We start from the raw sequence: 26778 nt of genomic DNA on the forward strand, positions 1-26778 counted from the left end.
AATTTTTTCCCAGTAAGTCTATAAAAGTAACCGGTTCTTTTCTGCATTTCATAAATTTTGAATAGCCTAAATTTTAAAATTGCTGTAAAATATATGATGTTTGGTAGTATCAAAACATTAAGTTACATAGATACAACATTCCACAGAGATGGAAAGGACATAACTTCTCACATTCAGTATTATAGATCTTGTGGTATCTTTTCCATTTTGCCTATTGTGGATGGATTACCAAAGGATTCTGTTATTCTTGTTCTTTTACAGTAATTTACATATAGTATGCAGCCATCTTTTACAGTAATGTAATGGATCTTTTAACCTTTGATTGCATCTAGTTTATATTTGACAGCATTTTAAAATTAAAGATATGTTTTATTTGAGGATACTAATAGCAGCAGATTTTGCTAACACATATTTGATTTTGATTTCCCCGCCCCCAAATTTAAGTATTTCCCAGAACATTCAGATCTACAATTATAGGTGTTAAGAGCTAAACATGAGAGCTTAATTTTTTTAAAAAATCAGGATATTTCATAGCTAATGGTGTTTCCTTATTTCTACGAACATTTACTTATTGTTTGAAATAGACAGAGAGCATGGATGAGTATTCTTAAATGTGCTGACTCAAATACTGTATTAGGTCACCTTCGCAGATATCTGAGTAGTAGCTTGAGTTTCTTGTGTATTCTCATACTTCCTTATTTCAAAAAAGGACTTATGGTTAAATGCAAATTTATTTGTATTAGATAATCAATGGGCAGTCCAATCCAGATTGAGGGCAATTGGTTGTGGAACCAGCGGAAGGAAGTGCTGATGCATTTACCCCCTGTATCTGCACAAGGGACACTCCCACAAGCAGAGGGAGCAGAGACTCTGGGGGCTGACTTGCCCTCAGCTCTGCAGCTGTGGAATGCAGAAGTCTGGGCTGCTATGGAGCTGCACAGGCATTCCAATCAGACACCAACATGGGAAGGTGAGCCAGGGCGTTCACAGGACTGGGGCCTATATTAGTCAGCCTCCACTGGCATTCCAGCCTGGGAATGCTGAATTCAGAATCTTCAGGCTGTTTCAGTAATGAGACAATTTAGGTGGCAGGAGATTTTTGTTTTGTTTTCTGTCCTTTCTGTTCTGCCTGACTCCCCTTTAGAGGCTGTGCCAAATCATCTTTGCCATGCCACTTCCACACAAACACACCCCATCTGGATTGTGTTCTAAAAAGCAAATAATTCTGAACTAACTGATTTAAAATGCAAGTTTTCATTTTGGAAACCGCTTACACTAAAGTCAGTTCTGTTCTATGTTCCTGAGCTGAACCACAGTATCGCACACTATGGGGTAATTATCAGATAGAATCTGACACTGAACTTACTGAGATGTATACCACTATAAGTGGTTAATGAATCACTCCCTGACAGTGAAAAACAGTGTTGATCTGTAGTGCTTAGGCACACACTTTCTGCCACTGTTAGCCATTAGTTATTAAATCGTAACCATTACCTGTATATATTGCTTCAGTAAGTAGACAATGTGATCCATGGCAATGTTTTCATCCAGTGACCTGAAAAATTCCAACTTACTTAACTGCAGTATATTTGAGTCTATCCTGTCAATAATTATTGATGAACAAAACAACTAAATGATCCCATATATTACAAAAGTGGGGGCTATTTACAATACCCAGGAAGAAAACATTAGCACTAACATTACACTGAATTGAACTGTAAGTGATCTTCTAAGAATTCTAAACTACAGTCTTTCTGAATTATTTTCCCAGACTTCAGCATTTCTTCTTTAAAAACAAACATCATGCAGGTTTAAATTTGCTAAAACCAGTTGTTCCAAACTTTTTTTCACTTGTGTACTCCTTGGCAACCCATTTCCCTAAAATTGTATTCCCCCCCCCCACCGCATTAGCAAACCCAGCAAGCAATTTTTTCATATACCCCTAAATGCTCTGGCACATTCCTCTGGGAGTCTGTGTGCCACACGTTGTGAACCACTCGTCTAGGGACTCTCAGAATGAGGGAGACACCCCCCATCCCATCATTCTCAGCCCTTTCTTTGGAACCTGCCTAATTCAACCCCCCCCCCAAAAAAATATCACCCTGAGATCCCAAACTCTTTCCCACTTTCTGCATCTGCTCCACCTTCCTTGCTCCCAAATTTCTCCACCAGCAGCCCCACCCCTCCTGCATCTGGTCCCTCTTTCTCCCGCTCACCCCCACCTCTTCTTTCCCTCTTTCCATGGCTTTCCTTCCTAAATGTCCCTCTGAAACTGCAGCCACATGAAGGGGAATTAGGGGTTCTCTCTCACACGCCTCTACTCATCTCAGAGTTTACCTCCTTCTTTCTATCTTCCATTTCAACACTGCAGCATGCCAAGTTGTTTCCATGCACCCTCACTCAGAGCCAGCACCAGCATCTGGCTGTGTTCCTCTGGCTATCTCAGACAGAAAGGCAGAAACCCTACACAAGAAGCCAGAACTAGAGTTTCAGCAAAGTGGGTGAACCAGTCCAGGTGACCTGCCACTACCCATCTTTGGAACATTCTAGGCCATTTCTTCAGACAGCAGGCTTCACCACCTCCCTCTCCCCCAGAAGCTCTGGGAAATGTAGTCCTCTGACTGGGAGAGGTTCTTGGGAGAGGTCCTCTGCCTGGGAGAGGTGTTGCCAACCTCCAGATGGGGCCTGGAGGGCTCCCAGAATTACAACCATCTACAGCAGGGGTGGTGAACCTTTGGCACTCCAGATGTTAGGGGCTACAATTCCCATCAGCCCCTGCCAGCATAGCCAATTGGCCATGCTGGCAGGGGTTGATGGGAATTGTAGTCCCTAACATCTGGAGTGCCAAAGGTTTGCCACCACGGATCTACAGGCTACAAAGATCAGTCTCCCTGGAGAAAATGACTGCTTGAGAGGTTGGCTCCTATGGCATTATACAAGGATGTAAGTAAGGGGGGGTTATGGATTCAACCCCCCTCCCCCATTACATGTCTGAAGCTACTTAAGCTAAGCTTAATTTTAAATCAGAGGCTTTCTTTTTTGCATCTGCACTGGAAGGTGGCCGAGAAGAACATGGGTGATGTTTCGTCCCCCACTGCTGAAGATATTCTTAATCTGTATTATGTTTCTGGCCAGTCACTCCTCATGTTTTATTTTCTCATAGGAATGAAATAACCAGTCAAAATCTATAAGCAAAAATGTAACATTTACTATAAATGTTGCAAAAAAAGGCAAAAAAATCCAGGATTTTCATAGATAACTGAAAAAAGACCTTATTTTTCAAATCAAAGTACAATAGCAACACTGCAGACAATTATTCTATCTTGATTTTTGCCCTAACGATATTTCAGAGTTCGAGATTGATCCTGCAGTACTAGGTAGCCCCAGCAAGCAGTTTCTTGGAACAAACTCTCTTCTGCTCCACACTTTCAGTCTCATGCTTGAAATGCTATATTCTTTGCACCCTGAAAATGCTGATCTTAGTAAACTTTCAGGAAGCTATGAATGCATGCTTGTGATCAATAATGCATGTGTAGTCAGTCCCTTCTAAGTTGAGGCACTTCTAAGTGGCAGGCACATGCCACAGTTCCATAATGTACGTTTGCTAAAAATGTAGCAAAGTGAAGTGAACAGGTCAACTGGTGATTGACTATTGTTGAAGAGAAAGGAGTTTGGTAAATGCAGTGACTGAGTCACTGCAGTGCATTCATTCAAGTACTCAAGTACCTCAATAATTTGCGTATTTGAGTGAGAATGCTTTGCGAGTCCTTCAGTACCATTTATCAGTTCCCCTTGGGACTGAACTACATTTTGTGCATTTAAAGGCTTGTTGAGCTTTTACATTTTTCTAGGAATTGGTATATTCCTGGCAAAAATGGAAAGATGTGGTTTCACTGATACTGTAAAGTGAAACCAAATAAATATTTAACTTCTTCCATATTTCAAAACATTGGCCTTTTCTGAAAATATATAGAAAATCCTTTGTATGTGCACTAAAATGTTGTATGTAGTGTCAGAAAATGCTCACTCTTGATCTCTCCCATTTGGTTTTGTTTGTGTGGTAAAATACCGATTATCACTGTATACACATGTTATAAACTTTATTATCCATTCTATAAACAAATCTAACATAAGTAGAGCACAGGTGTTTTTGCATATGTGTAATTTTGCTATAAAATCCTTATAAGATTTGAAGGTTTCTTCTTTTTATATTACTTCTTGTGAGTCTCAGATCTATTATACATGCAATGTTGACCATGCTGCTCTTGTCTTTTCAGTGGGTTATTCTTGCGATTTTCAGTTTAAACTGGGAATTCTCCCTGTGTGAACCATCCTTCTTTCCATGTTGCCTGCTGCCTTAAAACAGTTAGCTGTCTTCAGACTAGTAAATAAAATAAGAATGAAAAGGGCAGCCCAATCCAGGGGATCAAAGGGACTTGAGGAATAATCAGCACAGACTAGTGGCGAAGTGAGTGCCCACCTCAATGGCACAAGAGGCAAGTGTGCCAGCAGAGAGGGCAAAGAGGGCAGCGAGCAGGTGTCACATAGTTCAGTGATGCCCAACTTGGAAGCAGCCTGAGGCCTCTGAGCTGTGCTGGCTTAAACCTGGCCATGAATGCAGCTGGGAGTGGGCTAGTGGTGCTCCGAGGGGATAACCAACCGTAGTTGACTTCCAACAGGCTTTCAGCCCCAAAATGATCCCAGCATATCTCTCAGATGTACAGCACCCAAAAGGGTGACATAAGCCTGTTTTGGGGTATGAAGGGCTATCAGGCAGCCAGGGAGTTTCTGGTGTTTTCTGCTTCTCTGCACCACCTGGAAGCCCTCTATAGACAGTGTGGTGGTGTGACAGAAATGTTGTCCCTGGCCACTGAAGCCCTCTGGATTGTGGAAAAAGTGTTACTGAGTGGCAGTGCTGGGATCCAAAAATTTTAGTAACAGTAAATTCCCCATGGTGGTGGGATTCAAACTGTGGCGTAGCGCCAATGGGGCTGGGCGGGACACAACGGGGTGGGGGCGGGCATTCTGAGGGCGGGGCATTCCTGGGCGGGGGTGTGGCAAGGATGCAGCCACTGCACCAGTCCTTTGGTGGGAAACAAATGCACGCAGGTGCAGGCTGCCACACACACCAGTGCACCTCCTGCTAGGCTGCTTCAAGTTCTGCGTGCTACTGCTGAGAGGAGGGGCGTAACTAAGGCAAAAATCACGTGGCAAAATCACCAATTAGTAACCCCCTCGGCACACACAAATAATTAGTAACCTACTCTCAGGAGCCTGTGAGAACCTGCTGGATCCCACCTCTGCTGAGTGGGTTAAAAAGGGTGGGGAGGACCAGAAAATCTGGAACAAGCCCAATGCACAACGATCTCCTTCTCAGAGACTACAAAAGGAAACAAAAAGTTGCAGTTTTCCACTGCAAGGATTCCAGCCAGGCAGAGTACAGTAAGTTCTAGGGGGTGGGGGTGGGGTGCAACCTGTGTGTTAAATACAAAGAAACTTGACTCACTGTGAAGGAGATCACAAGTACATAAATGGCCTCAATCTCAATCACATCTTCACAGACACCATGTTTAATAGTTGTATGGAACACAATAACAATTGTGTATTAGCCAGTTGTGTATTAGCCAATTGTGTATTAGCCAGTACCTCTAAAAGCATCTATACTCTATCTCACCAAAAGAACAAAGTATAGTCGTTTGTTCTGTGGCAGAAGTTATATTAGCATGTTTCCATTGCAGGGAATAGTCTCAATTCTCTAATAGTTTCTTTTTTTAAGTTGACTGACATGGAAATCGCCCTTGGGTGAGCTGCAAGCACAGGAAACTCCTGTGGACAATCTTAAAATGGCAGCAGCAGCAGGAGCCTACTGAAGCTCATTCAAAATTGTGTGTGCTACTGTTGAAACAGATAAGTTTCCCTGAAAGTCATTTATAGTGATAAATGCTCTCTAACCAACGTAACATATTTAACAGTGTAAAAAAAGATGCTTTTGAGGAAGGCTGCACTTAAAAAGGATTCTTTTGCCCATAGGCATTCAAAAAGGGAACGGGGGAACATAACTCAGTAGGCACAAGGACCCCCACAGAGCACTCTGCTGCAAAGAAGATCCAGAAAGAAATGTATTGATTCACAAATCTCCTTAGATCTTTTGGTGAGACAGAGTATAAAAATTAACCAGACTGCAGATCAGTCAACCAGTCTGCAGATCATAATAATCTGTTACACCCATTTACCACTTCAAAGTCTCATTGCTATGATGATTCTTCATTGTACTTTTTATCTTCATTGTAGCATCTCTTTTGTTGAATATTTTTTAATGTATTTCACAGTCAACCTTTCAGGTCCCTTCTGCACATGCAGAATAATGCACTTTCAATCCACTTTCACAGTTATTTGAAAGTGGATTTTGCAGTTCCGAACAGTAAAATCCAGCTGCAAAGTGCATTGAAAGTGGATTGAAAGTGCATTATTCTGCATGTGCAGAAGGGGCCTCAGTTGCAGCTAGTATACATAGTCTTGTTTAAAATGAATAATTTAGAATCAAACTGTCTGGAATCCACAGCAGCTTCTGGATGCTGGGATTACAGTTCGTAATGAATGAACTGTCAGCTTCCTTCCTTTTGAGGCATATGCCTATAAATTCTAAATTGGCATCTGCTTGGATATTGCCACAATATAATTCTCTGGAGTTGCAGTAGAGCTTTATCTTTAGTTGGTGAAAATTTATGGAACATTTTTCTTAAGCATTCTCCCCTCTGATCATATGAATTAGTTTGTAAGGAATGGCAACCACCAGGAGACCAGGGGGCAAGGATATGGGGAGCAGCCATCAGTGACATTGTGACATCATTTCTAGGATAAACTTGAAAGAAAGATCATGCCTGTTTAGGAATCACCAGAAACTCTGGTAAAACTATAGAGTTTCCAGCAATTCCCAGAGATGTGTGATATCACTTCCACAATTCCCAGAAGGGACATCATACCATCAGCCTGACAGCCATTTTTTAAAATTATTTTTCTATGGTGTTTTCTTAGTACAAGTAACCTGGCTTCCAATACTAACAAGGATCAACACAAAAAACCACAGACATTCAAAGGCAATGGAACTTCATCCAGACACATGAGTTTCCAGCAATTCCTAGAGATGTGTGACATCATTTCCAGGTTTCCCAGAAGTGACATCACACCATCAGCTTGGCAGCCATTTTTAAAAACTACTTTTCTCCTGCCACCATTTTCAGGAGCTAGAGAGCTAGCAGTCCTCCTCAGAGATAGTTTTTGCTATGTGGGTCTGTAACCAAGTAATAGTAGTTATAATTTTTGAAATTTCTTAATATTTCCCATCCAGTTTACCAAATGCATACCTACGTGCCTTTTTTTTTTCAAACTGCAGCTTCAGTTATCTATTAGTTTTGAGATCACCATTTGTGACTCAGGAGCAGGTCCCCAGAGACCCCAGCCCCAATTAGAAACTCCATGGATGAGAGGCGAATAAAAGATTCTATTTTAGTTGCAACAAAAATAGGCTCTGACCAAACAGAAGCAAGGCAAAAATCTCTGGCTTTTCATTATATAGCAGTGTGTCTATCAGTTGTTAGTACATCATTGATAGATCATTGATTACATTACTTTGATGCATCCCTTTACATGTCAGTGTAGATTAAGCCCACCAAATGGCAATACACAGGTCGCATGATCTAAAGGAGGTGGGCATTTAGCTCCTAGAGGAGGGGATTTTAGTATGGAAATTAGGTCCCTTGGTATCTTAAGGACACCCAAAAGAATAACAACCGTTTAATCATGTGAAACTAACCACTGTGCTACAAAGTGTTACACAGGATATATTAGCGAAAAGAAGGAATGAAGACCCAGAGTCTCGGAAGTATCCTTGAAGGTTGGAACATTCTGATATACGGTATTGCAAAATCTACTACCTGCAATTCAGAATCTGGAGGATATGATTCACTCATCAGGCCTTCCCTATTGACAGGCAATAATGTTCTGCTCCCCAGGTGGTTATTTAGGTGCCTGCACCCGGTAGAAGCAGAATCTTAGACTCTTTAAATGATTAAACGGTTCAATGCCAAAACTTTAATTGTAACAATGTTGACAGACCCTGACTCCTCCCGGGTCTAACTAAATAAAGGTTACTTTGTTGCAGAAACTTTCTGGAGTCTGGAATTTATTGTAAATACTGTGAGACTATAACATCTATAACTGTTTAACTTAAATACTGTGAATCTATAACATCTTTGACTGTTAAATGCTGAGAGTCTAAAACATCTTAGTTTATCTAACCTTTATTGCTGTATCACACCCAGCTTCCCGTTGGCACCTAACATCACCCAGCTTCCGTTGGCCCCTACCTGCCAAATCAGACAGGTTGCTGGGTAATAACTGCCGTAGAACACCAGCCCTAGGGCTTCTTAAAGGGACAGAACTAAATTCGGTTCCCTCCCACTGAATACTGTACAAAACATAGCTAAACCCATACTAACTGTGGGGAAACTAAAGGGGAAATAAACAAAGGCTCTGTGGGGGCATGACAAATAAAGGCATATTTCTTCCTGGCCAGGTGTCTTAAAAGATGGGAGTAGGGGTCTTTCTTACTAGAACAACACTATAAAATACCATCCAAGATAGCATTGTGGTTGACTGCTTCTAATAAACACTCTACGCTTACACTTTAAGCAACCAATAAAAACCCACCAGAACCAATAAACTTCAATTGCATTATGTTAACCTCTATTTATTATAAACCTATCTGTTTCTAAGGCACAAATTATTAAGGCCTAAGCATTAAACTACATTAATCTTATATAGGCTCATTCCGCACATGCAGAATAATGCACTTTCAAACTGCTTTCAGTGCTCTTTGAAACTGTGCGGAATGGCAAAATCCACTTGCAAACAGTTGTGAAAGTGGTTTGAAAACACATTATTTTGCATGTACAGAAGGGGCCATAGTTAATATAAAAGAAATGCTTCCTCAGTTTCTTTTGATGCTTTCTTATTGTTACAGATTCAGCATCACAGGGCATATGCACTGTGTGAATAGTTGTGCTGTTGAAGGCTTTCACAACTGGAATCAACTGGCAGCTGTCGATTTTCCAAGCTATCTGTCAGTGGTCTGGTAGTTCTGGCTCCTAACATTTCATCTGCATCTATGGTGTTTTTTTAGTACTAGTAACCTGACTACCAATACTAAAAAGCATCAACACCAAAAACCACAGACATTCAAAGGCAATGGAACTCGACCCAGACACATGATAATCCAGTTGCAAGTGTGAATGCAAATGCTATTGTAAATACAAGCACAGCTGTGAATGTGATTGCAAATGCAACAGCAAATGTGACTCAATTCCACCCAGACACATACAAATGTGCCTCACCCTCCTGTGAGGTGTACAAAATATATACCCCACCATACAATATCTCCATAATGTGCCACAGAGAGAAACCTATCTCAGCGTGACATGCCTCAATTGCTGTGGGTGAAACATTAGGAGCAAAAACTATCAGACCATGGCCACATAGCCTGGAAAACCCACAACAGCCTGTATGGATAGTTTTTTTTCTGAAATTAGAAAAATAAGAATAGTTTTTTCTATTTATTTGAATATCTTTTTCTTAAATTGGTATTTTTGACTTTGCATAGTATGTACATATGGCTTTTTAGTAAACATTGAAATCAGCATAAATATATCTGGCATAATAACTGCAACACCAGCATAAGGTCATGGTTCGAAATGTGGTGCTTACACAGCTGACAATGCAATCAAAGTAAATACTTTTTGCTCACCCAGCAAATCTTGGGATTGTGCCATTTGCTGTTTGCAATTATTGTAATGTAAATAATACATGCCTTCTGTTCTGTTGTCCAGTGAATCTAATCTTTTGTCAGCATTCTGCTGATTTTGGTTGTTACATTAAATTAACATTAATTAAAACAGCCAGGACTGCAAAATTTGTGAACCTGTGCTGTCCAAAGCAATTTATGTTTCTCTGACTCTCAACACAAGTGGCCATGTTAAACCAAGATAAACTAATAACAAAATGTACAATGCCAGTGTAGTGCAAAAAAATGGTGGACTGCGGAACTCAAGAAGGGCATGAAACCTAAACATATGTACATCACACCACAGCTTTTTCAACACAGATATGTCAATCAGTATGTTATATTCAGTGTTCATTTGTAGCATGGAGTTCCAGCTAATGGAATCATTCTGTTCCATTGCCTGGTCATGTAAAACATTTGGTATGTAAAGGAGAAAGTTGCTTGGGAAAAATGCATTTAAAAGAGTTGTATATTGACTAATCTGAAACTTTTCCATAGCACTAAAAAAAAGTCATAGTGTGAGCTTTGGCTTAAATTTATGAAGATTGTGGTCTTTAGGAATCACCAAATACTGTATGGTTTTAGCAAAGATTTTCTAGCAATTCCTAGAGAGATGTGATGTCACTTCCAGATTTTCCCAGAAGTCATGTCATGCTGTCATTGACATCCCCAAGTCCACACCCCACCTGGTATCCCACTGTATGTGCTCTAGAAAAGCAGTACCATTATTATAAATAGATGTGTGGCTTCAGATCTGAGGGAAAAGGCCTAGTGAACTTAGTGTTGTCATTCTTCTTTTCTAGTGCTCCAAATATCTGTACAAAGTATTCTTGCTACCAGGACTTCCCTTGTTTAGCCCTGATATCAAATCTGTCATCCTATACCTTCCTACAAGGGGCTAGATAGTTCCTTATACATCTCCACATCTTAGAAGCCATAGATATTCTACAGGAAACTCCATCCACTGACTTGGGTAAATGATTTCAAGGTGTTATCAAATGGAGTTTGCACCACTACTCTTTGTATAGTTAGACAATGTCCAAGCTACAGTTAGTCAACATCCAGATGGAACTGGTTGTTGTGGGTTTTCTGGGCTGTGTGGCCATGGTCTGGTAGATCTTGTTCCTAATGTTTCGTCTGCATCTGTGGCTGCCATCTTCAGAGGTGTATCACAGAGAGAAGTCTGTTACACAACAACCAGTTGAATCTGGCCGTGAAAGCCTTAGACAATACATCCAGATGGATCATACAGATACTTCAGAAGGATGGCACCAGAGGGAAGACAAATTATACTGGAGATTGATTTCAGTTGGTTCATATTGTAAAGAGTTAATGAAAGTCAAAGTAGATAGTGTATCCTTGTGTTGGGAGGAGAACTCATACACACAATCTTTTACCAGGTTCTTTTACCTCCAGTTGATGAAATCTCGATCAGCAGACATTCTTAGCAAAGAAGGAGGTGCAGGCAGTAACACTGGTCCAAAGCAAAAGCCAAAATCAAAAGCCATAAAATTAGGTCAAACCAAATTGACACAAAACAGTGTCCATCTTTCATATTTTCCAGTATTGTTCATACAATGGCTACTATGTTCACAATAATACCATGAGAAGTTTGTTGCCTTATAGGCCATACTTCATAATTTGCATGCTGTTTTTTGTATTATTATGAGGGATAAAAACTTTTGGCACTACAGTAAACACCACAGTTTTATGTAGACGAAACATAATATACCACCATACAGAAACAGTAGCCAGGTGCACTTGTAAAATGATTATTTTTATACAGAAATTCATTCTTATAATTTTCTCTGAGGAATCATTAATGAGGTCATTATCAACAATGCATACCACTGCCAACAGCTTACCTAAATGAAAGTCATGAATCTTTTTAATGACATTACTTTATCCTAAGAATTGAATCCTGACTCCCACCCACTCTTCTCATTATAGACTGGCAAAGCTGAGCAAGATTTAACTGCAGAACACTGCAATAACATTATCTAGACTGCATCATTAGATACACCCTAGATAATACATAAACAGTTATTGAGGATGTTCTACCTCCTTAGAGTATTTTTTATGCATGATGCTGAAAAAAATCCGTTCAAATATTTAATTATTGCTACAGCTTCTCACACATATTGCAGAACTTGTTTAGTGGCCAGGTGAATTGCAACATGCATCCAAAAGTTAAGGTTCTACTACAGGCTTGGGAGCAATTCGTACAATAATTCTGCTTATGATTTTGTGAACTGAACTTCATTCAGTGGGTTTAGATTTGTTACTGTATCCCCACCATATTCAAGTCTATGTATATCACAGGACAACAAGAAAGCATGAGATGTTTGTACTCCAGGTGGACAGTTGCTTTCTCTTTCTCAGTCGTTGATTTGCTTAACAAGTTGGTTTTACAAGTAGGAAATTGGTCAAGTATATAGTCCCTGCCTCTGAACTGGAACCAATTAATTACTTGTGACTCACTACTGGAAACTTTCTTACAAATAGTGGAGTGAATCTACCTTTAACCAACCACTGTACTGAGTAAAATGTATTTATTCATTCATTTGCAAGTGAGAGATCACAAGGACTTGGGAGCATCTTATTTTCCTTTCCCCTTTCCTGAAGCCACCATATCTTCTCTGCTTTTATTGTCTCTTTCCCAACCACCAACCCTGATCTTTAGTTTTTTCTCTTCCTAGCAGCCTCTACCCAGAAAAAAACTGAGTGGGACCCAGTTATACTGTATTAGCTGTTGTAACCTGTCTTACATTGGTAGGGCCACCTCCCCACCTGCTGGCTTGCCCCCTCCTTCCACCTTGACTGTGCTCAAGTCTGCATCCTCCAGCCTCAAAGTGGGTTGGGAAGCCTTGAGTCGAGTTGCCACTGACCTCCTATAGGCCTGAAGTGTGGGAAGGTGCAGGGAAGGCACAAAGAATTGACTCCGCAGCCAAACATTCATCTATATTGTGTTAATGTTCTGTTCCTCAAGTAAAACAGTCTTAGGTGCCCTGTACTCGGCCAGAACAGAGTGGGAGACTCACAAGCAAGGTGTAACAGTTTAAAAAAGGTTTATTGCTAGAAGAATTGAGACCCTAACTCCTCCCAGGGTCTGACTAAAATAAAGGTACTTGCTTGACTGGAACAACTTGAAGCTTGAGACTTTTCCTGACTCCTTCCAGGAAGGTCCACTTTGTTTGGGCTTCCTCTTGGTTCCTTCAGTGTCCTTTATCTGGATTCAACTTTCTGTTAACAGAACCCTAACCCTAACCCTTCAAAAATCTGATCAGGATCCAACACCATGGGGCAAAAGACAAATTTTATCTGTATTTGAATTAGCTATTGCTACCAAGGCAATCTAGAGTAGCTAAAAATGATATATTTCAAAAATCTCTCCAATTTATGTGTGTTAAAATACAAGCTATAATGGCTTCAGTTTCCCACTGATTACTAATACAAAAGACATACAATCTATAATTTTAGAATATATTTATTTTTGAAAAAAATAAGTTTGAGATTAGATATTTAAAAGTATCCATGGCCTAATTTTTCTTCCTAATAACCCTCAACAGCGAAGTTTATACATTTGAAGACTTGCATAGTTATGGCAAAAACAGATGTTCACACTGCCTGCTTTTAGATGGTATAATGCAAATTTAGAAAAGTGAATGCGTGAATGATTTTTATCTGAATTTTCTTCCTAGAATTTTTCTGCATTTCTTTTAATCAGTACAAAATTATACTCCATGAAGATAAAAGAATCTGTTGATTTTTTGATTATAATGAGAGTCAGGTGTTGAAAGTCTTTTAAGGAAAAGCATGCATTTCTTTTTCAAAATAGTGGAGACGTGTGTGAGGTAATTAGTAAAATACATTATTTCTTCATGTTTGTGACTGTTCCCTTCCACAGATGCTCAAGAATCTTGGATCAAAGTATATCTCTGAAACTATTGCTTCCAAAATTACGTACAGTAATTTCACATGAATTTTATATTTTCTTTTAAAAAAATACATTGCATACTGTAGCTTTCCACATCTATTGATTTTGTCCAAATAACTAATAGTTCCCACATACATATCTTTGAGGAACACTGCAGAATAAAGTAAATTTTAAATGTATGGTATTTGGTAATAAAAGTTAATTTTTAAATATTCTTTACTGAAGTTCTAGCATTCGTATGGTACATATACTAGTAATGTAATTCCTAATGCAGTAATCATGCAAGTCAGTTGCGTGCCTGTACAACTTAGACCTGAGGTTTGTGTGGAAAGCACTTCAGGGCTGCAACCTCTTCCAATGCCAGTTGGTTTCACCAACTGCGCTCACAATTCTACAGAACAGGAACTTCAATGAAGAAAACCAGAGGGGAGGGAGAATGGTAACTGAGATTCATAAGTCCCTGGCAAGGCCTTTTAGTGCTTGCCAATCAACTAATAGGAGTTCACTGGTTCCAGATCTTTTGTCCCAGGAGTCATCTGACACCGTCCAACAACAAAGTCTGTACATGGAATTTCAGTCCTACAGCAGGAATCCTCAATGCTCTCTGTTCCAGTGGCATAACTAGGCAAACTGGAGCCCTGGGCAAAATCTGAGTTTGATGCCCCCCAGGCATGTGCCCGGTGCAACGCACACACACCCAGCCCCCTTGTAGCTACGCCTAGTGGCATATCTAGGCAAACTGGAGTTTCGCAGGGGCCCCCATTGGCAGCCGCCCTCCCCCACTGTAACCAAGCAATGATTTTTTCCACCAGGTCATTTCAGTCACCATCACATTATAGAACATGCCCCAACTCACAAATCTGAACACAGCGATAGGCCATGCCACACAGCAGAAATAATGTTTTGAAAACATTTTCAAAATGCTTTCAAAAAGTTTTATTACTGTTATGAAAACATTTTATGGTGTTGTATCCAGTCCCCCCAATTGGGGGAAACAGCATCACTTTCAATGTTGTTTAAACCGGGGACCCCAGATTCTCCCTTTAAGGTGGATTTAAAAGGAGAATCTGGGCTCCCTAGTTTAAACAAGTGATGCTGGAATCCACCCCCAAACAGCATCATTTTCAATGGTGTTTCAGCTAGGGAGTGCAGATTCTCCTTTTAAATCCACCTTAAAGGGAGAATCTGCGGTTCCCAGTCTAAACAACATTGAAAGTGATGCTATTTTGGGGTTGATTCTCCCCCACCTTGAAACAGCATCACTTTCAATGTTTAAACTGGGGACCTCAGATTCTCCCTTTAAATCCATGCCAAAGGGGGGGGGGATTTAAAAGGAAAATATGGGGACATTTGGGGGTGCCTGATGTCAGGGGTGCAATTGTTAAACTAGCAGCACTAAACTTTTAGGGTATCTTTAGGAGACTCTCCTAATGATACCAGCCAGGTTTGGTGAAGTTTGGTTCAGGGGGTCCAAAGTTATGGACCCTCAAAGGTGTAGCCCCCATCTTCTATTAGCTCCCATTGGAAATAATGGGTGATGGGGCACCCCCTTTGGGAGTCCATAGCTTTGGACCCCCTGAACCAAACTTCACAAAACCTGGGTGGTATCAGTAAGAGACTCTCCTGATGATACCTCCCAGGTTTGTTGAAGTTTGGTTCAGGGGGTCCAAAGTTATGGACCCTCAAAGGTGTAGCCCCATCTCCTATTAGCGTCCATTGGAAACAATGGGGGATGGGGCACCCCTTTTGGGAGTCCATAACTTTGGACTCCCTGAACCAAATCTCACCAAACCTGGGTGAGAAAATCAGGATAGTCTCCCAAAACACCCCTGAAATTTTGGTGCTGCTAGCCTAAAAACTGCACCCTCTGCAGGCCAAAAACGGAAAAACACTGAAAATACAAAAAATCCCACAAACGAACCTGCAGTTTTTGTGCCCCCCGGGCAACTGCTCACTTTGCCCAATGGGAGGAATGCCTCTGCTCTGTTCCAATCCTTCATGCTTTTTTCCAGCTTTTCACCAACCTGTTTCTTCTCCTTGACCTGTTTCTCACTACTAGACCTCTCCTGCCTGACTAGGCCCACCAACCCTCTCTCTCCTCCTCCCTCCTCCCCTCTGGAAAAAGGAAGGCCACCCTCTCCAGAGCCAGAACTCCTAGGAGATATATTGTCTATGAAATTCCATTTTGTTAAGGTTCCACAAGGCATGCCTTGATAGAGAAATCAACAAAAAAAGTTTCAATTTATTTTCTGATATTTCAATGGCAAAAACTTACTAGTGTGACAGTTAATAGATAACATGATTTTACCACATGTCTATGCATGTTTCCTGCTCATTCAATTGTAGTCCTGATATAATACTTCCAGAAGAATTTCCCTAGGCATAGCAGGAAGCAAAGAGGATAGTGAAGGCACCCTACCCACAGCATGCCTGAATCTATCCCTATGTCCATGAGAGATTTGTTGGTCAAATAGGCTGTACATATTTAGACATACATGCATCTGTGTGTGTACCCAATTAGATTAATTAGCTCTTATGAAAATGTTCCAGAAAAGGGCAAGCATCCCAGATAGGTGGGTAAAACAGGCATAGAGGAGAATTGTCCAATCCAGAAAGCTGTTCTTTGTAAGTAAGAATACATGGAGCTTGGTTGGAAACATGATTGGTTCAGGAGTAGGTACTGACCTATCATCAGATAGAGTTATACTCCAGTTGCCATAACTAGTCAATGCATTAGATGTGCTTTCTCATGGTGCACATCGTTATCATTATGAGTACACACAGATAAAAAAAAATACTTGGTCGTCTTTTTACCCAATTAGGGTACTCAAGACAGTGAGCAGTTTAAAATATAATAAAATATTTGGATTGTGATATTTTGTTGGAGGGTTAAACTAGTGTATCAAGGATGTAACTTTGTTTAAAAAACTGATAGATGTATTTCTCCATATTAGATATAGAACAAGAAACAAATGTGAAAATGGTTATTATGAGCGGAATGTTTTAAAAGCATTATATGGCAATTTAACTAAACTTTTACAGATACATTATTCAAGTACATCTTCTGATGGTTCTGTTTAGTGTTGCTAAGGCAAATGGCAATCCCTAATCTAGTTTTCTGCTGAATTCATTCAGTTAATTTCCCTTTCTCTATTTTCTACTGGAAGCTAGAACTGACTGAGCTTTGCTTTTTCTACTGTGAATAAGGACACCCTTACAGACTGTTGTTCCTTTAGCCTCCATGTTTAACTCGGTTTTTCCTGCCAGATCAGTTTCTACCTTCAGATAGCATTTCTCCTCTTCTGCTGTTTTTTTCATCAGCGGTTTTTATCTCAGGCCACCTTTTTGTTGCTTCTAATCAACAGTCCAATAAAGGTAGTTCAGCTAACTGACTAGTCATGAGAAGTGATGCATATAGAATCTTTATGTCCCATATAAATATGAGACCTGAAATGACTCACTGGAAAAAAAAAACTTCAGTAAAAAAAATCCCCAGACAGGAATTGCACCACAAGCTGCCTAGAGTCCTACACAGTTCACAAAAGTAAAATCACCTCATAATTGTACAATTTGTTTATTACCATTTTAATAAAGAACTATTATTTTTGCTCTTTACATTTATATTTGACAACTTGCCATACAGGATTTTATGTATTTCTTCGCATAGCCATTAAATGCATTGAAGACATAGCATCATCAATGAGAATTTGGTCAAAATACATTCCTTGCATCTTGAGTATCGATCCTGCTAGAATACTGTGCAGAAGCTCTGTGCATGATCCCTGCAATCTACAGTTATAGTATTGATCATTAGTATTCCTGGGATATCTTTCAATATGTGTCATTGTGGCATTATAATCCCTGAAATAACCATTCTATAGCCTATAAAAACTGGTTTTGTTTTTGACTGCATGTGCTTACTCTTTTTCACATGACCACAACTCATTACCACTTTATAATTAACAGTACATTGTAGCTCTCTTACAAGCCAGCAGCGTCTTTTTCAGCAACTAAAATGAATGCCTGTTTAATTAATGACAATTTTTATCTTTCATAAGGAGCCTTCCCGACCATTGGGGTGAAGTCTCTTTGCCCAAGATTCCTGAGGGAAGGATTTTTAAATAACATTCCAGCCCCACATCCTTTCTCAGGGGGAGGATCTTTGCCCCCAAGGATATTCTCTGGTAGGTATTTAATGTGACTCTTCAGAACATTAGTTATGAGGAAGGTTTCGTTCTTGGGCCCAAAATGAGGAACACTGCATTTGTGCTGGAATACATTTTGTTTGTCTTTAAGGTGCTACCGGACTTTGGTTTTCTTTTGCTACAGCAGTATTCCAAATGAGCATGGAAAACTCAAGTATGTCTGGCATCTTTCATGATACAGAAGTATACAACATCCAGTGGTATACACCAAAATCACAACTTTGAGATACTGGTAGAGCCCTTCAATATATACATTTTCATCAAGAAAACTATTGCTTTGTAAGAAAAATAACATTGAAAAAAAAAAGAAACCAAGTTTCCATATCCTCCCAAGTGTCCATTATTTTTCTACAGCATAATGGATAATTCCTATACCATATAAATTGACAATTAATAGTGGACTAAATTAACAAATACTTGCTGGAGAAATTACTGAGACTATCATATTTATTCATTCTGAAATTCAAGTACAATTCATAAAATTGCAAGACAAAAAAAAGCCTAAACTGTTTTTATCAAATCTGTTTACTCTCATTTTACAATATTCTAATATTCATTTTTTAACCAGAAGCATCATTAATTTTCCCCGTTAATATTTACATAATAAAAATGCAAAATATAGTATAATTTGTTGTTAATATTAAAAGCATGTTTCCTGGAAAATCCAAAATCCAGATGAAATACTTCTTTTAGTTGCTTAATTTATAGGAATGTGGAATTCACTCTGTTTTAATAACCACCTACATGCTAATAGCCCCATCTGGGGGAGTGAATCCCTTCTTGGGAGCGGTGGCACAGCCATGCCAGTACGGCTGGGCCAGTCACTGTTGATGGAGGGCCCAACTGTAGTCAGCTCCCTACTGGCCATTCGCTGCCAAAACTGGTAGCTTAACTCTGAAAGGCTTCATAGAGGCTACTGGCAGCTGGGAGGCCTGCTCTCTTTCCAGGCCTCCCCACACCACTGGGAAGCACCTTTGGAAGCAGTGGCTGGGTGCCTAGTCTGTACCCATCAACAAACAGCAATTTCAGTCTGATTCTGCATATGCAATAGAAGAGCTAGATTCAAGTCCAGAAGCGCTTTAGAGACCAACAAGATTTTTAGGGTATAAGAACGTTTTCATTCTCAAAGGTCAAATTTAGCTCTTCCACTGCGGACCAACACGGCTGCCCTTGGAAGCTATCTGCATATGCAATAAGTTCTCTCAAGGCAAATAAATATCTGCATGCTCCTGTTCTACAGCTGCTCCTGTACTATAGGATACTCCCTGAAAAGTTAGCTCTTTCAGTTCTGACAGTGCTGACCACCAGTGTGGGGTGATAATCTGAATGATCATGCTCCATCTTTTCTTGATTCTAAACAGAAGATAAATAAATTTTACTGTAAACACTACTAGTCATCCGCTGAAAAGATTATTGTTAGGGAAGACTGTCACTTAATATGTATCAGAATCTTTTCATGGAGGTCATATTTATTTACAGTGGTAATCACATTGAAAGATTTCTACAAGAACGTCTAGTAGCAAACCTTTGTCCTATCTTCTTCTCCTCTCTTCCACTTCCATCCCCCACCCCTCCTACTGCATACATTGGTAATCCTGGCATCCTAAATATATAAAAGGCTAGCTATGGTGGCGATGACTCACTTGCAGCCAATCACCAGACATGACTCAGTTCCACCCAATTGCCACACATGTATGGCTTGTTATGGGGCTAACATAGAATGGGTAAAAATTAAACTAAACATAAATGGGGTTCCTGAGAAAGGAGCAGGGGGAGCTGTCTCCACACTTTCTCAGGGGAACAATTCAGTTGCTCAGGACCCAGCAACTTCCTGTGGGGTTTGTTACTCCGAAAGGAAAAAGAGCAGCGAGATAGAGAAACCAATAAGAAAGCAGCAGTCCGGCCAAGACCCAACCCTCGCCAGCAATGTAGGACAAGGAATGTATATTAGATATTTCAGTCTATTATATATTATACATGTGAACACTCATACCAAGTACAACACATCAATCTCAATGCATGAAATAAATAGTGCACAATACTAAAACGTCTATATCAACACAAACATAGATATAATCATAGTATCATAGTCCATGATGTAAACAATAGGACAAGCAAAAGTCTAATTCTGCAGCAAAATTATTTATTACCGGTGTGATCATTGATGGTGAGTAGATATGGCATCAAATATGGCAGATGAAAAGTGTAAGAAGGCATCCGCAAAGCAGTAATGAAACAGCAGCAGAACGCCTGCGCACTGAAGTAGCGTTTTCGAGTAATGTTTCTTCTTCAGTGCGTGTTCAAGTACATAAGTATATTCTGAAGGAATGTTCTTGCATCCAATGCAAACAATTCAACTAGCCAAAAGCTAATACCACATTCTGCCAGACAAAGATTCTAGGTTGCTAACTAGCCATTTACAGCCATTCTGTAAATGGCTATCTAGTTAGCAACCTAGAATTCTTTCAGTGGCATGCAACGGGAGGGGAGGGAGGGGAGCGAAGGGAGGGGTGGCATGCAAGGGAGGGGAGGGAGGGAGTCCAGCATCTGGACATGGCTTGCCTACCCTAGTGGAGGGAGGGGAATGAGAGGGAGGGGTGGCATGCAAGGGGAGGGGAGGGAGGGGAGGGGAGGGGTGGCATGCAAGGGAGGGGAGGGATGGATGGCATGCAAGGAAGGGGAGGGACGGGAGGGAGGGTGGCATGCAAGGGAGTGGAGGGAGGGGCCCCCACATCTGGACATGACCCACCCACCCTAGTGGAGGGAGGGGAGGGGAGGGAGGGGTGGCATGCAAGGAAAGGGGAGGGAGGGGGCCTGGCATCTGGACATGGCCCACCCACTCTAGTGGAGGGAAAGGAAGGGGAGGGAGGGGTGGCATGCAAGGGAAGGGGAGGGTGGGTGGGAGAGAGGGAGGGAGGGAGGGGTGGCATGCAAGGGAGGGGAGGGAGGGGGCCTGGCATCTGGACATGGCCCACCCACCTAGTGGAGGGAAGGGAATGGGAGGGAGGGATGGCATGCAAGGGAAGGGGAGGGAGGGAGGGAGGGGTGGCATGCAGGGGAGGGAGGGGGCCTGTATCTGGACATGACCCACCCACCCTAGTGGAAGGAGGGGAAGGGGAGGGAGACGTGGTATGCAACGGAAGGGGTGGGAGGGGTGGCATGCAAGGGAAGGGGAGGGTGGGAGGGAGGGAGGGAGGGATGGCATGCAAGGGAGGGGAGGGAGGGGACCTGGCATCTGGACATGGCCCACTCTATTGGAGGGAGGGAAAGGGAAGGGATGGGTGGCATGCAAGGGAAGGGGAGGGTGGGAGGGAGGGAGGGAGGGATGGCACGCAAAGGAGGGGAGGGAGGGACCCGGCATCTGAACATGGCCCACGCACCCTAGTGGAGGGAGGGGAAGGGGAGGAAGGGATGGCATGCAAGGGAAGGGGAGGGAGGGGAGTTTTGTGCAGTTTTGAGGAACAACTATGTGCAGTTTTGAGGGACAATGGGGAAGGACAGCTGAACATCAAAAGGCCCCTGCACTATGCCACAGGCAGGCCCTCCTCTGTCTCCGCCCAAGCAGAGATGGTGCAAGGGTTGGTGCAGGGATGTCCTCAGCAGTGTGTGTGTTCTGTTGGAAGGCCTGTTGAAAGGTACCATGGGTGTCCCGTTGCAAGGTACCATGGGTGAGCTGCAGGCACCCGTGACTGCACAGATTGCTCATGACATTTCCCCCCTCACCTTATGAAAGTGTGAATGCCTGCTGCTATGTGTGGGCAGGTGGCTGACTTGGGCTGTTCATGGCGGGAATCTGGGGCCCATGCCAACACTGACAGGTGCCCAGGAATTTCTGATGGGACTTGGACACATTAAAGGGGAGGTGCTATTGACAGTGAGTTCATGTCCCTTTCTGTCTCTATGCTTTGATGGGAAATTGGCTTGAATCCTGTGCCAGGAAGCCCCTGATTGATTCTGGGTTCCCTAACAATCACAACCATGCCACCTCGCTACAGCACCACCAAGGAATGCTGCAGCAAAGTTGCTGGTGATGCCGACGCAGTTCTAGCCACAGAAAGCCAGCTTCTGACACTTATTTTCTGACAGCTGCCACATGAACAAACCCTACAGGGAGTGGACTAGCAGCACCATAGTTACACTATGACTAGCCACAATGGTGCAGCCACACCTCAGGATAGCTCTGTAAGACATCATTTCTGTCCAGCAAAGAAAAAGTAATTGGGCTGACAGAAAACAATATGGAATGATGCACAAAAATACTTTTAGGGAAACACTAATGTAAAGGATTCAAAGACTTCCCATTTGCTCCTCACTTTCTTAACATTTAAAGTGGAGAAGCAGATTGTGATGTACAGTGAAAGGGAAGAGAGCTTAAGGCTTCACTAAAAATGAACAGAAGTGGGAATACAGTAGTGTACAGTGTAAAGGGATGGTTTTGTGAGGTAGGGAAGGGGTTGCAGTTGGTCTCTGTTTTGTAAATTAAGGTTGTTAATCAGAGTAGGCATTGATAAATAGAAAAAAAGCAACTGGCTAAGTGGGGATTCATAGTACATCCCTAAATTTTGACTTCAGTGGACTTCAAAGGGAGTGATTCTGGTCAAGATCGCACTCTTCTAAAGGAATCTTGATTGAAAATAGAAAAGCCAGGCAGAAAGCCAGATGAACCCAAATAGGGAAATTTACCAATTTCTCTGAAACGTGGCTTAAAAAAATGTTTTGTTCATGAAGCAAATCAAGAATGTCACTCTTTTATAGAAATTATTTTTCTGAATTAACATTTTTTTTACTTCATTGGCTTCAGCACAAATAAAGCCGGGCATGAATTACTTTATATTCATATTTGATTTTAATAAAAAACAGAAATAGAATTTCTAGAATGCCTTAACTCGAAATGTCAAAAACTTTATGGGCTATTTAAACCTGTTTCCATTTACGGAGAAACAAATGAATGCAATATAAGAGAATAAAATTAAACAAAAACATTCAATGGAAAACAAAAAGAAATATAGAATCTAAAAATTTCATATGCAACAGTGAGTACACAGACAGAAAAAGAATAAACCAGGTACATTAAAAAATGAAACTAAGCAGTCATTGCAAGTAGCTAGACAGTGCTCAGTAAGAGCCATTTCACCATTTCTCTCAATATTTGCTCAATTACATTTCAAAATCCTTGTTTGCTGCAAATGTTCAACTCACATATTGAGTAATACGTATAATCCAACAAATATCTGTAGAAAGTATAAAACATATTGGTCAAATGCCTGTTGTTGCTTGAAGGTTTGCTGAAAATATAGACTAGAGTCTAGGCAATTGCCTGGGTTTCTGCAGTGAATGAAGATAACTTCAACATATATTCTCACAGTACTGCAAAAGCTAAATTGAATATTATAGCTGTATATTGTCAAAGGCTTTCACGGCCGGAATCACTGTATTTAATTTAAATTTAATTTAAATTTATTATACTCCCAAAGGCTAAGGACAACTGCCAACAAGATTCTAAAAACAAATACAAGTTAAAATGTATACATACAGCTAAAACCTCAACCCAAACATTGCAACACCTTGCCAACTGCCAATGTATTCAAGAATCCTAGTCAGAAAAAACAAAATTGATTAATCAAAATTTAAACTTTCTATCATTAGCTCTTAACAAAAATCTTCCTAGAATACTCAAGTTTTAAAGGTCTTATAAACAGCAACCAGGGATGAGGCCTGGTCCACAATCCTGGTCATTTTTGAAAATCACCACCATTTTTTCCCTTGGGAACCCATTTCCCAAATTCCAATAAGAAAAAGAGTTAGTTTTTATTCCGTTTTCTCAACCATTAAGGCATCTTTAGGTGCTTTACAATTGTCTTCCCTTCACCTCCCCACAACTGAAACCTTTTAAGATAAGTGGGTTTGAGAGAGTTCTGAGAGAACTGTGACTAGCCCATGGTCACCCAGTAGGTTTCATGCACTGGGGTGAGGGGAGGGAGAAACAAAACCAGCTCACCAGATTAGAATCCACTGCTTACCGTATGTGGAGGAGAGGGGAATCAAACTTGGCCCTCCAGATTAGAGTCCATCACTCTTAACTATAATTCCATGCTGGTATTTTGGGGATTTTTTTTGTTTGTTTAGCTTTGTCAAATGCACACCCCTAGTTGCCATAAGTTGGCTGAGACTTGGCGGCACTTACACACATTTGGTATGAGACACAATTCTGTTACAGTATGTGGCTGGAGAGAAACATGTCTTTAGGAATATTCCAACCATTCCAATTGGCTCAGATTCACATAAAACAGCCTAAGGAAGAAAATCATCTGTCGCTTTCCTGAGGAATGGATGAGCCTCTGGACATTGGTGACCCTATTCTCTCTAGGTTCCAAAGTATCCTGGTCAGTTCTTCACAGGTTCACCTTTAATATCCAAGTTCCTCCAGAGACTACAACATGGCTCCAAGTAAGAATCTCTGAGTTCAGACTTTCTGCAGTCTTGTCCTTCCTGGTTTCTTCCCTCTTCTTCCCTCTGATTTTATTTTAAGTTCCTGTGGACTGTAGGTGTGGTGTCAAACCAGTGCAGCTGTGGGAGAAATTGTGGATGAATTGTGAAAGTTGCTGTGATATCACATCAGCTGCATAACCAGAAGTGATATCACTATTTGTTGTGATGCTCAGTCAATTCCGTGAAATTCTATGGTTTATTTGACTGGAAGTTACACTGCAAAATTTGTTACCACAGTCCCCAAAGCTCTCAGGGCTGGCAACCCTACTTCTGCCAGCCACGTTTCACTTTAGCCAGGCCATGAGAGATATGGAGCCAATGCGTGATGCAAACTATCATTTGCTTACTTCCTCACCCTATCATCTCTCACATTTGTACTAGCGGAACGGATATCTTAGGTTGTATTCCTAGCTGTAGAGAATGTGTTCAGTGATACATCCATACAGCAATGAAAGAATCTGCTGATGAAAGAGTTAAGTTTTTGTTCAAGCATGGAAAGCGAATATCTATATAAAGCAAAATCAGAAATAGTTCACTTATGGGGATATTAACAAACTTGCACTCCCCATATCAAGCATACAAAAATAAAGCTACTCCAGCTCTACAAGAAAACTCCCAGACAGTTGGCCTACTTGTCTGCCTGCTGTGTAGGAGGCCTCAAGTGGAGGGCGGGCTTCTAATGTGCTTTAAAAGGTACATCACTTGTTAAATAATCAAATGCTTTTAACTAGATGTCATTTCAAGTTAAATCCCTAATCCACATCCCAACACAAAATGAAAACAGGAGTAATGCAACACAGCTATAATAGTGGGGTGCTGTGTGGCTTCCGGGCTTTATGGCCGTGTACTAGCAGCATTCTCTCCTGACGTTTCGCCTGCATCTGTGGCTGGCATCTTCAGAGGATCTGATAGTTGGAAAGGAAAGCAAGTGGAGTATATATACCTGTGAGTAAAGGTCAATAGGTGAGGGCATCTGAATAGGAGTGGCCTGGCAACTGAGTAACACTGAAGTGTAGCATGTGAGTAACAATGGAGATAGCAAGGTCAATAGGTGAGGCATCTGAATAGAAGTAGTCTGGCCTTTGTTCCCTTTGATTGTCTATAGTCATCCTGTGTTTGTGTGGAGGTGATTAGTCACTGTCTTGATCCTAGTGTTTTTCAAAACTGGCAGCCAAATTCTGTTCATTTTCATAGTTTCTTCCTTTCTGTTGAATTTGTCCATGTGCTTGTGGATTTCAATGGCTTCTCTGTGGTCTGATGTAATGGTTGTCAGAATGGTCCAGAATTTCTGTGTTTTCAAATAATATTCTGTGTCCAGGTTGGTTTATCATGTGTTCTGCTATTGCTGATTTTTCTGGCTGAAACAGTCTGCAGTGCCTTTCGTGTTCTTTGATTCGTTTCTGAGCGCTGCGTTTGGTGGTTCCTATGTAGACTTGTCCACAGCTACATGGTATGCGGTAGACTCCTGCAGTAGCTAGAGGATCCCTCTTATCCTTTGCTGAACATATCATTTGTTGAATTTTCTTAGTGGGTCTGTAGATTATTTGTAGGTTATGCTTCTTCATCAGTTTTCCTGTGAGGTCAGTGGTTCCCTTGATGTATGGTAAGAACACTTTTCCTCTAGATGGCTCTTTATCTTTGTTCATGTGGCTTGTTCTTGGTCTTGCAGCTTTTCTGATGTCTGTAGTAGAGTAACCATTAGCCTGTAGAGCCTGGTTTAGGTGGTTCAATTCATCTTGAAGGAGGTGGGGTTCACAGATTCTGTTTGTGCGATCTACCAAAGTTTTTATGGTGCTCCTTTTTTGTCCTGGATGATGACTGAAGTTTTTGTGTAGATATCTATCAGTGTGTGTAGGTTTTCTGTATACTGTGTGGCCCAATTGTTGGTTTGGTTTGCGGCTGACTAGGACATCTAGAAATGGCAGTTTTCCTTCATTTTCTTTTTCATAGTAAATTGGATGTTTGGGTGGATCTTGTTGATATGGTCCAAGAACTTGTTTAGTTCTTCTTCTTAGAGAACACTTTGAGAAGCAAGCCCTGGAAACAGCATCAAAAAAGCCCACCATGTGGTTCTGTTATATGGATGACACATTCACCATTTGGAGCCACAGAGAAGAAGAACTAAACAAGTTCCTGGACCATATCAACAAGATCCACCCAAACATCCAATTTACTATGGAAAAAGACAGTGACTAATCAGCTCCCCACAGACACAGGATGGCTATTTTGTTTTATGTAGGAAAGAATAAATGATGTGCATTTCTCCTGTTCATTTATTCCCTTAGCACAGGTTGAACTTTTCATTATGA

General features: G+C 41.1%; 1 protein-coding gene across 2 annotated transcripts in view; it reads left to right on the forward strand.

Annotated features, from left to right (window-relative positions):
* Positions 1 to 26778, forward strand: part of LOC125430597 (ephrin type-A receptor 6) — a 475628-nt gene that overhangs the window by 367648 nt on the left and 81202 nt on the right. The window contains exon 12 of one of the 2 annotated variants that reach the window (XM_048492607.1): positions 17834 to 17959. The exons of the other annotated variant lie outside the window; for it this stretch is intronic. Within the exon in view, the coding sequence (XP_048348564.1) occupies positions 17834 to 17959 (126 nt within the window). The remainder of the gene's footprint in view (positions 1 to 17833; positions 17960 to 26778) is intronic. 2 annotated transcript variants of the gene reach the window in all.

Source organism: Sphaerodactylus townsendi, linkage group LG04, assembly GCF_021028975.2.
Source record: "Sphaerodactylus townsendi isolate TG3544 linkage group LG04, MPM_Stown_v2.3, whole genome shotgun sequence".
In the NCBI taxonomy this organism is placed as follows: Eukaryota; Metazoa; Chordata; class Lepidosauria; order Squamata; family Sphaerodactylidae; genus Sphaerodactylus; species Sphaerodactylus townsendi.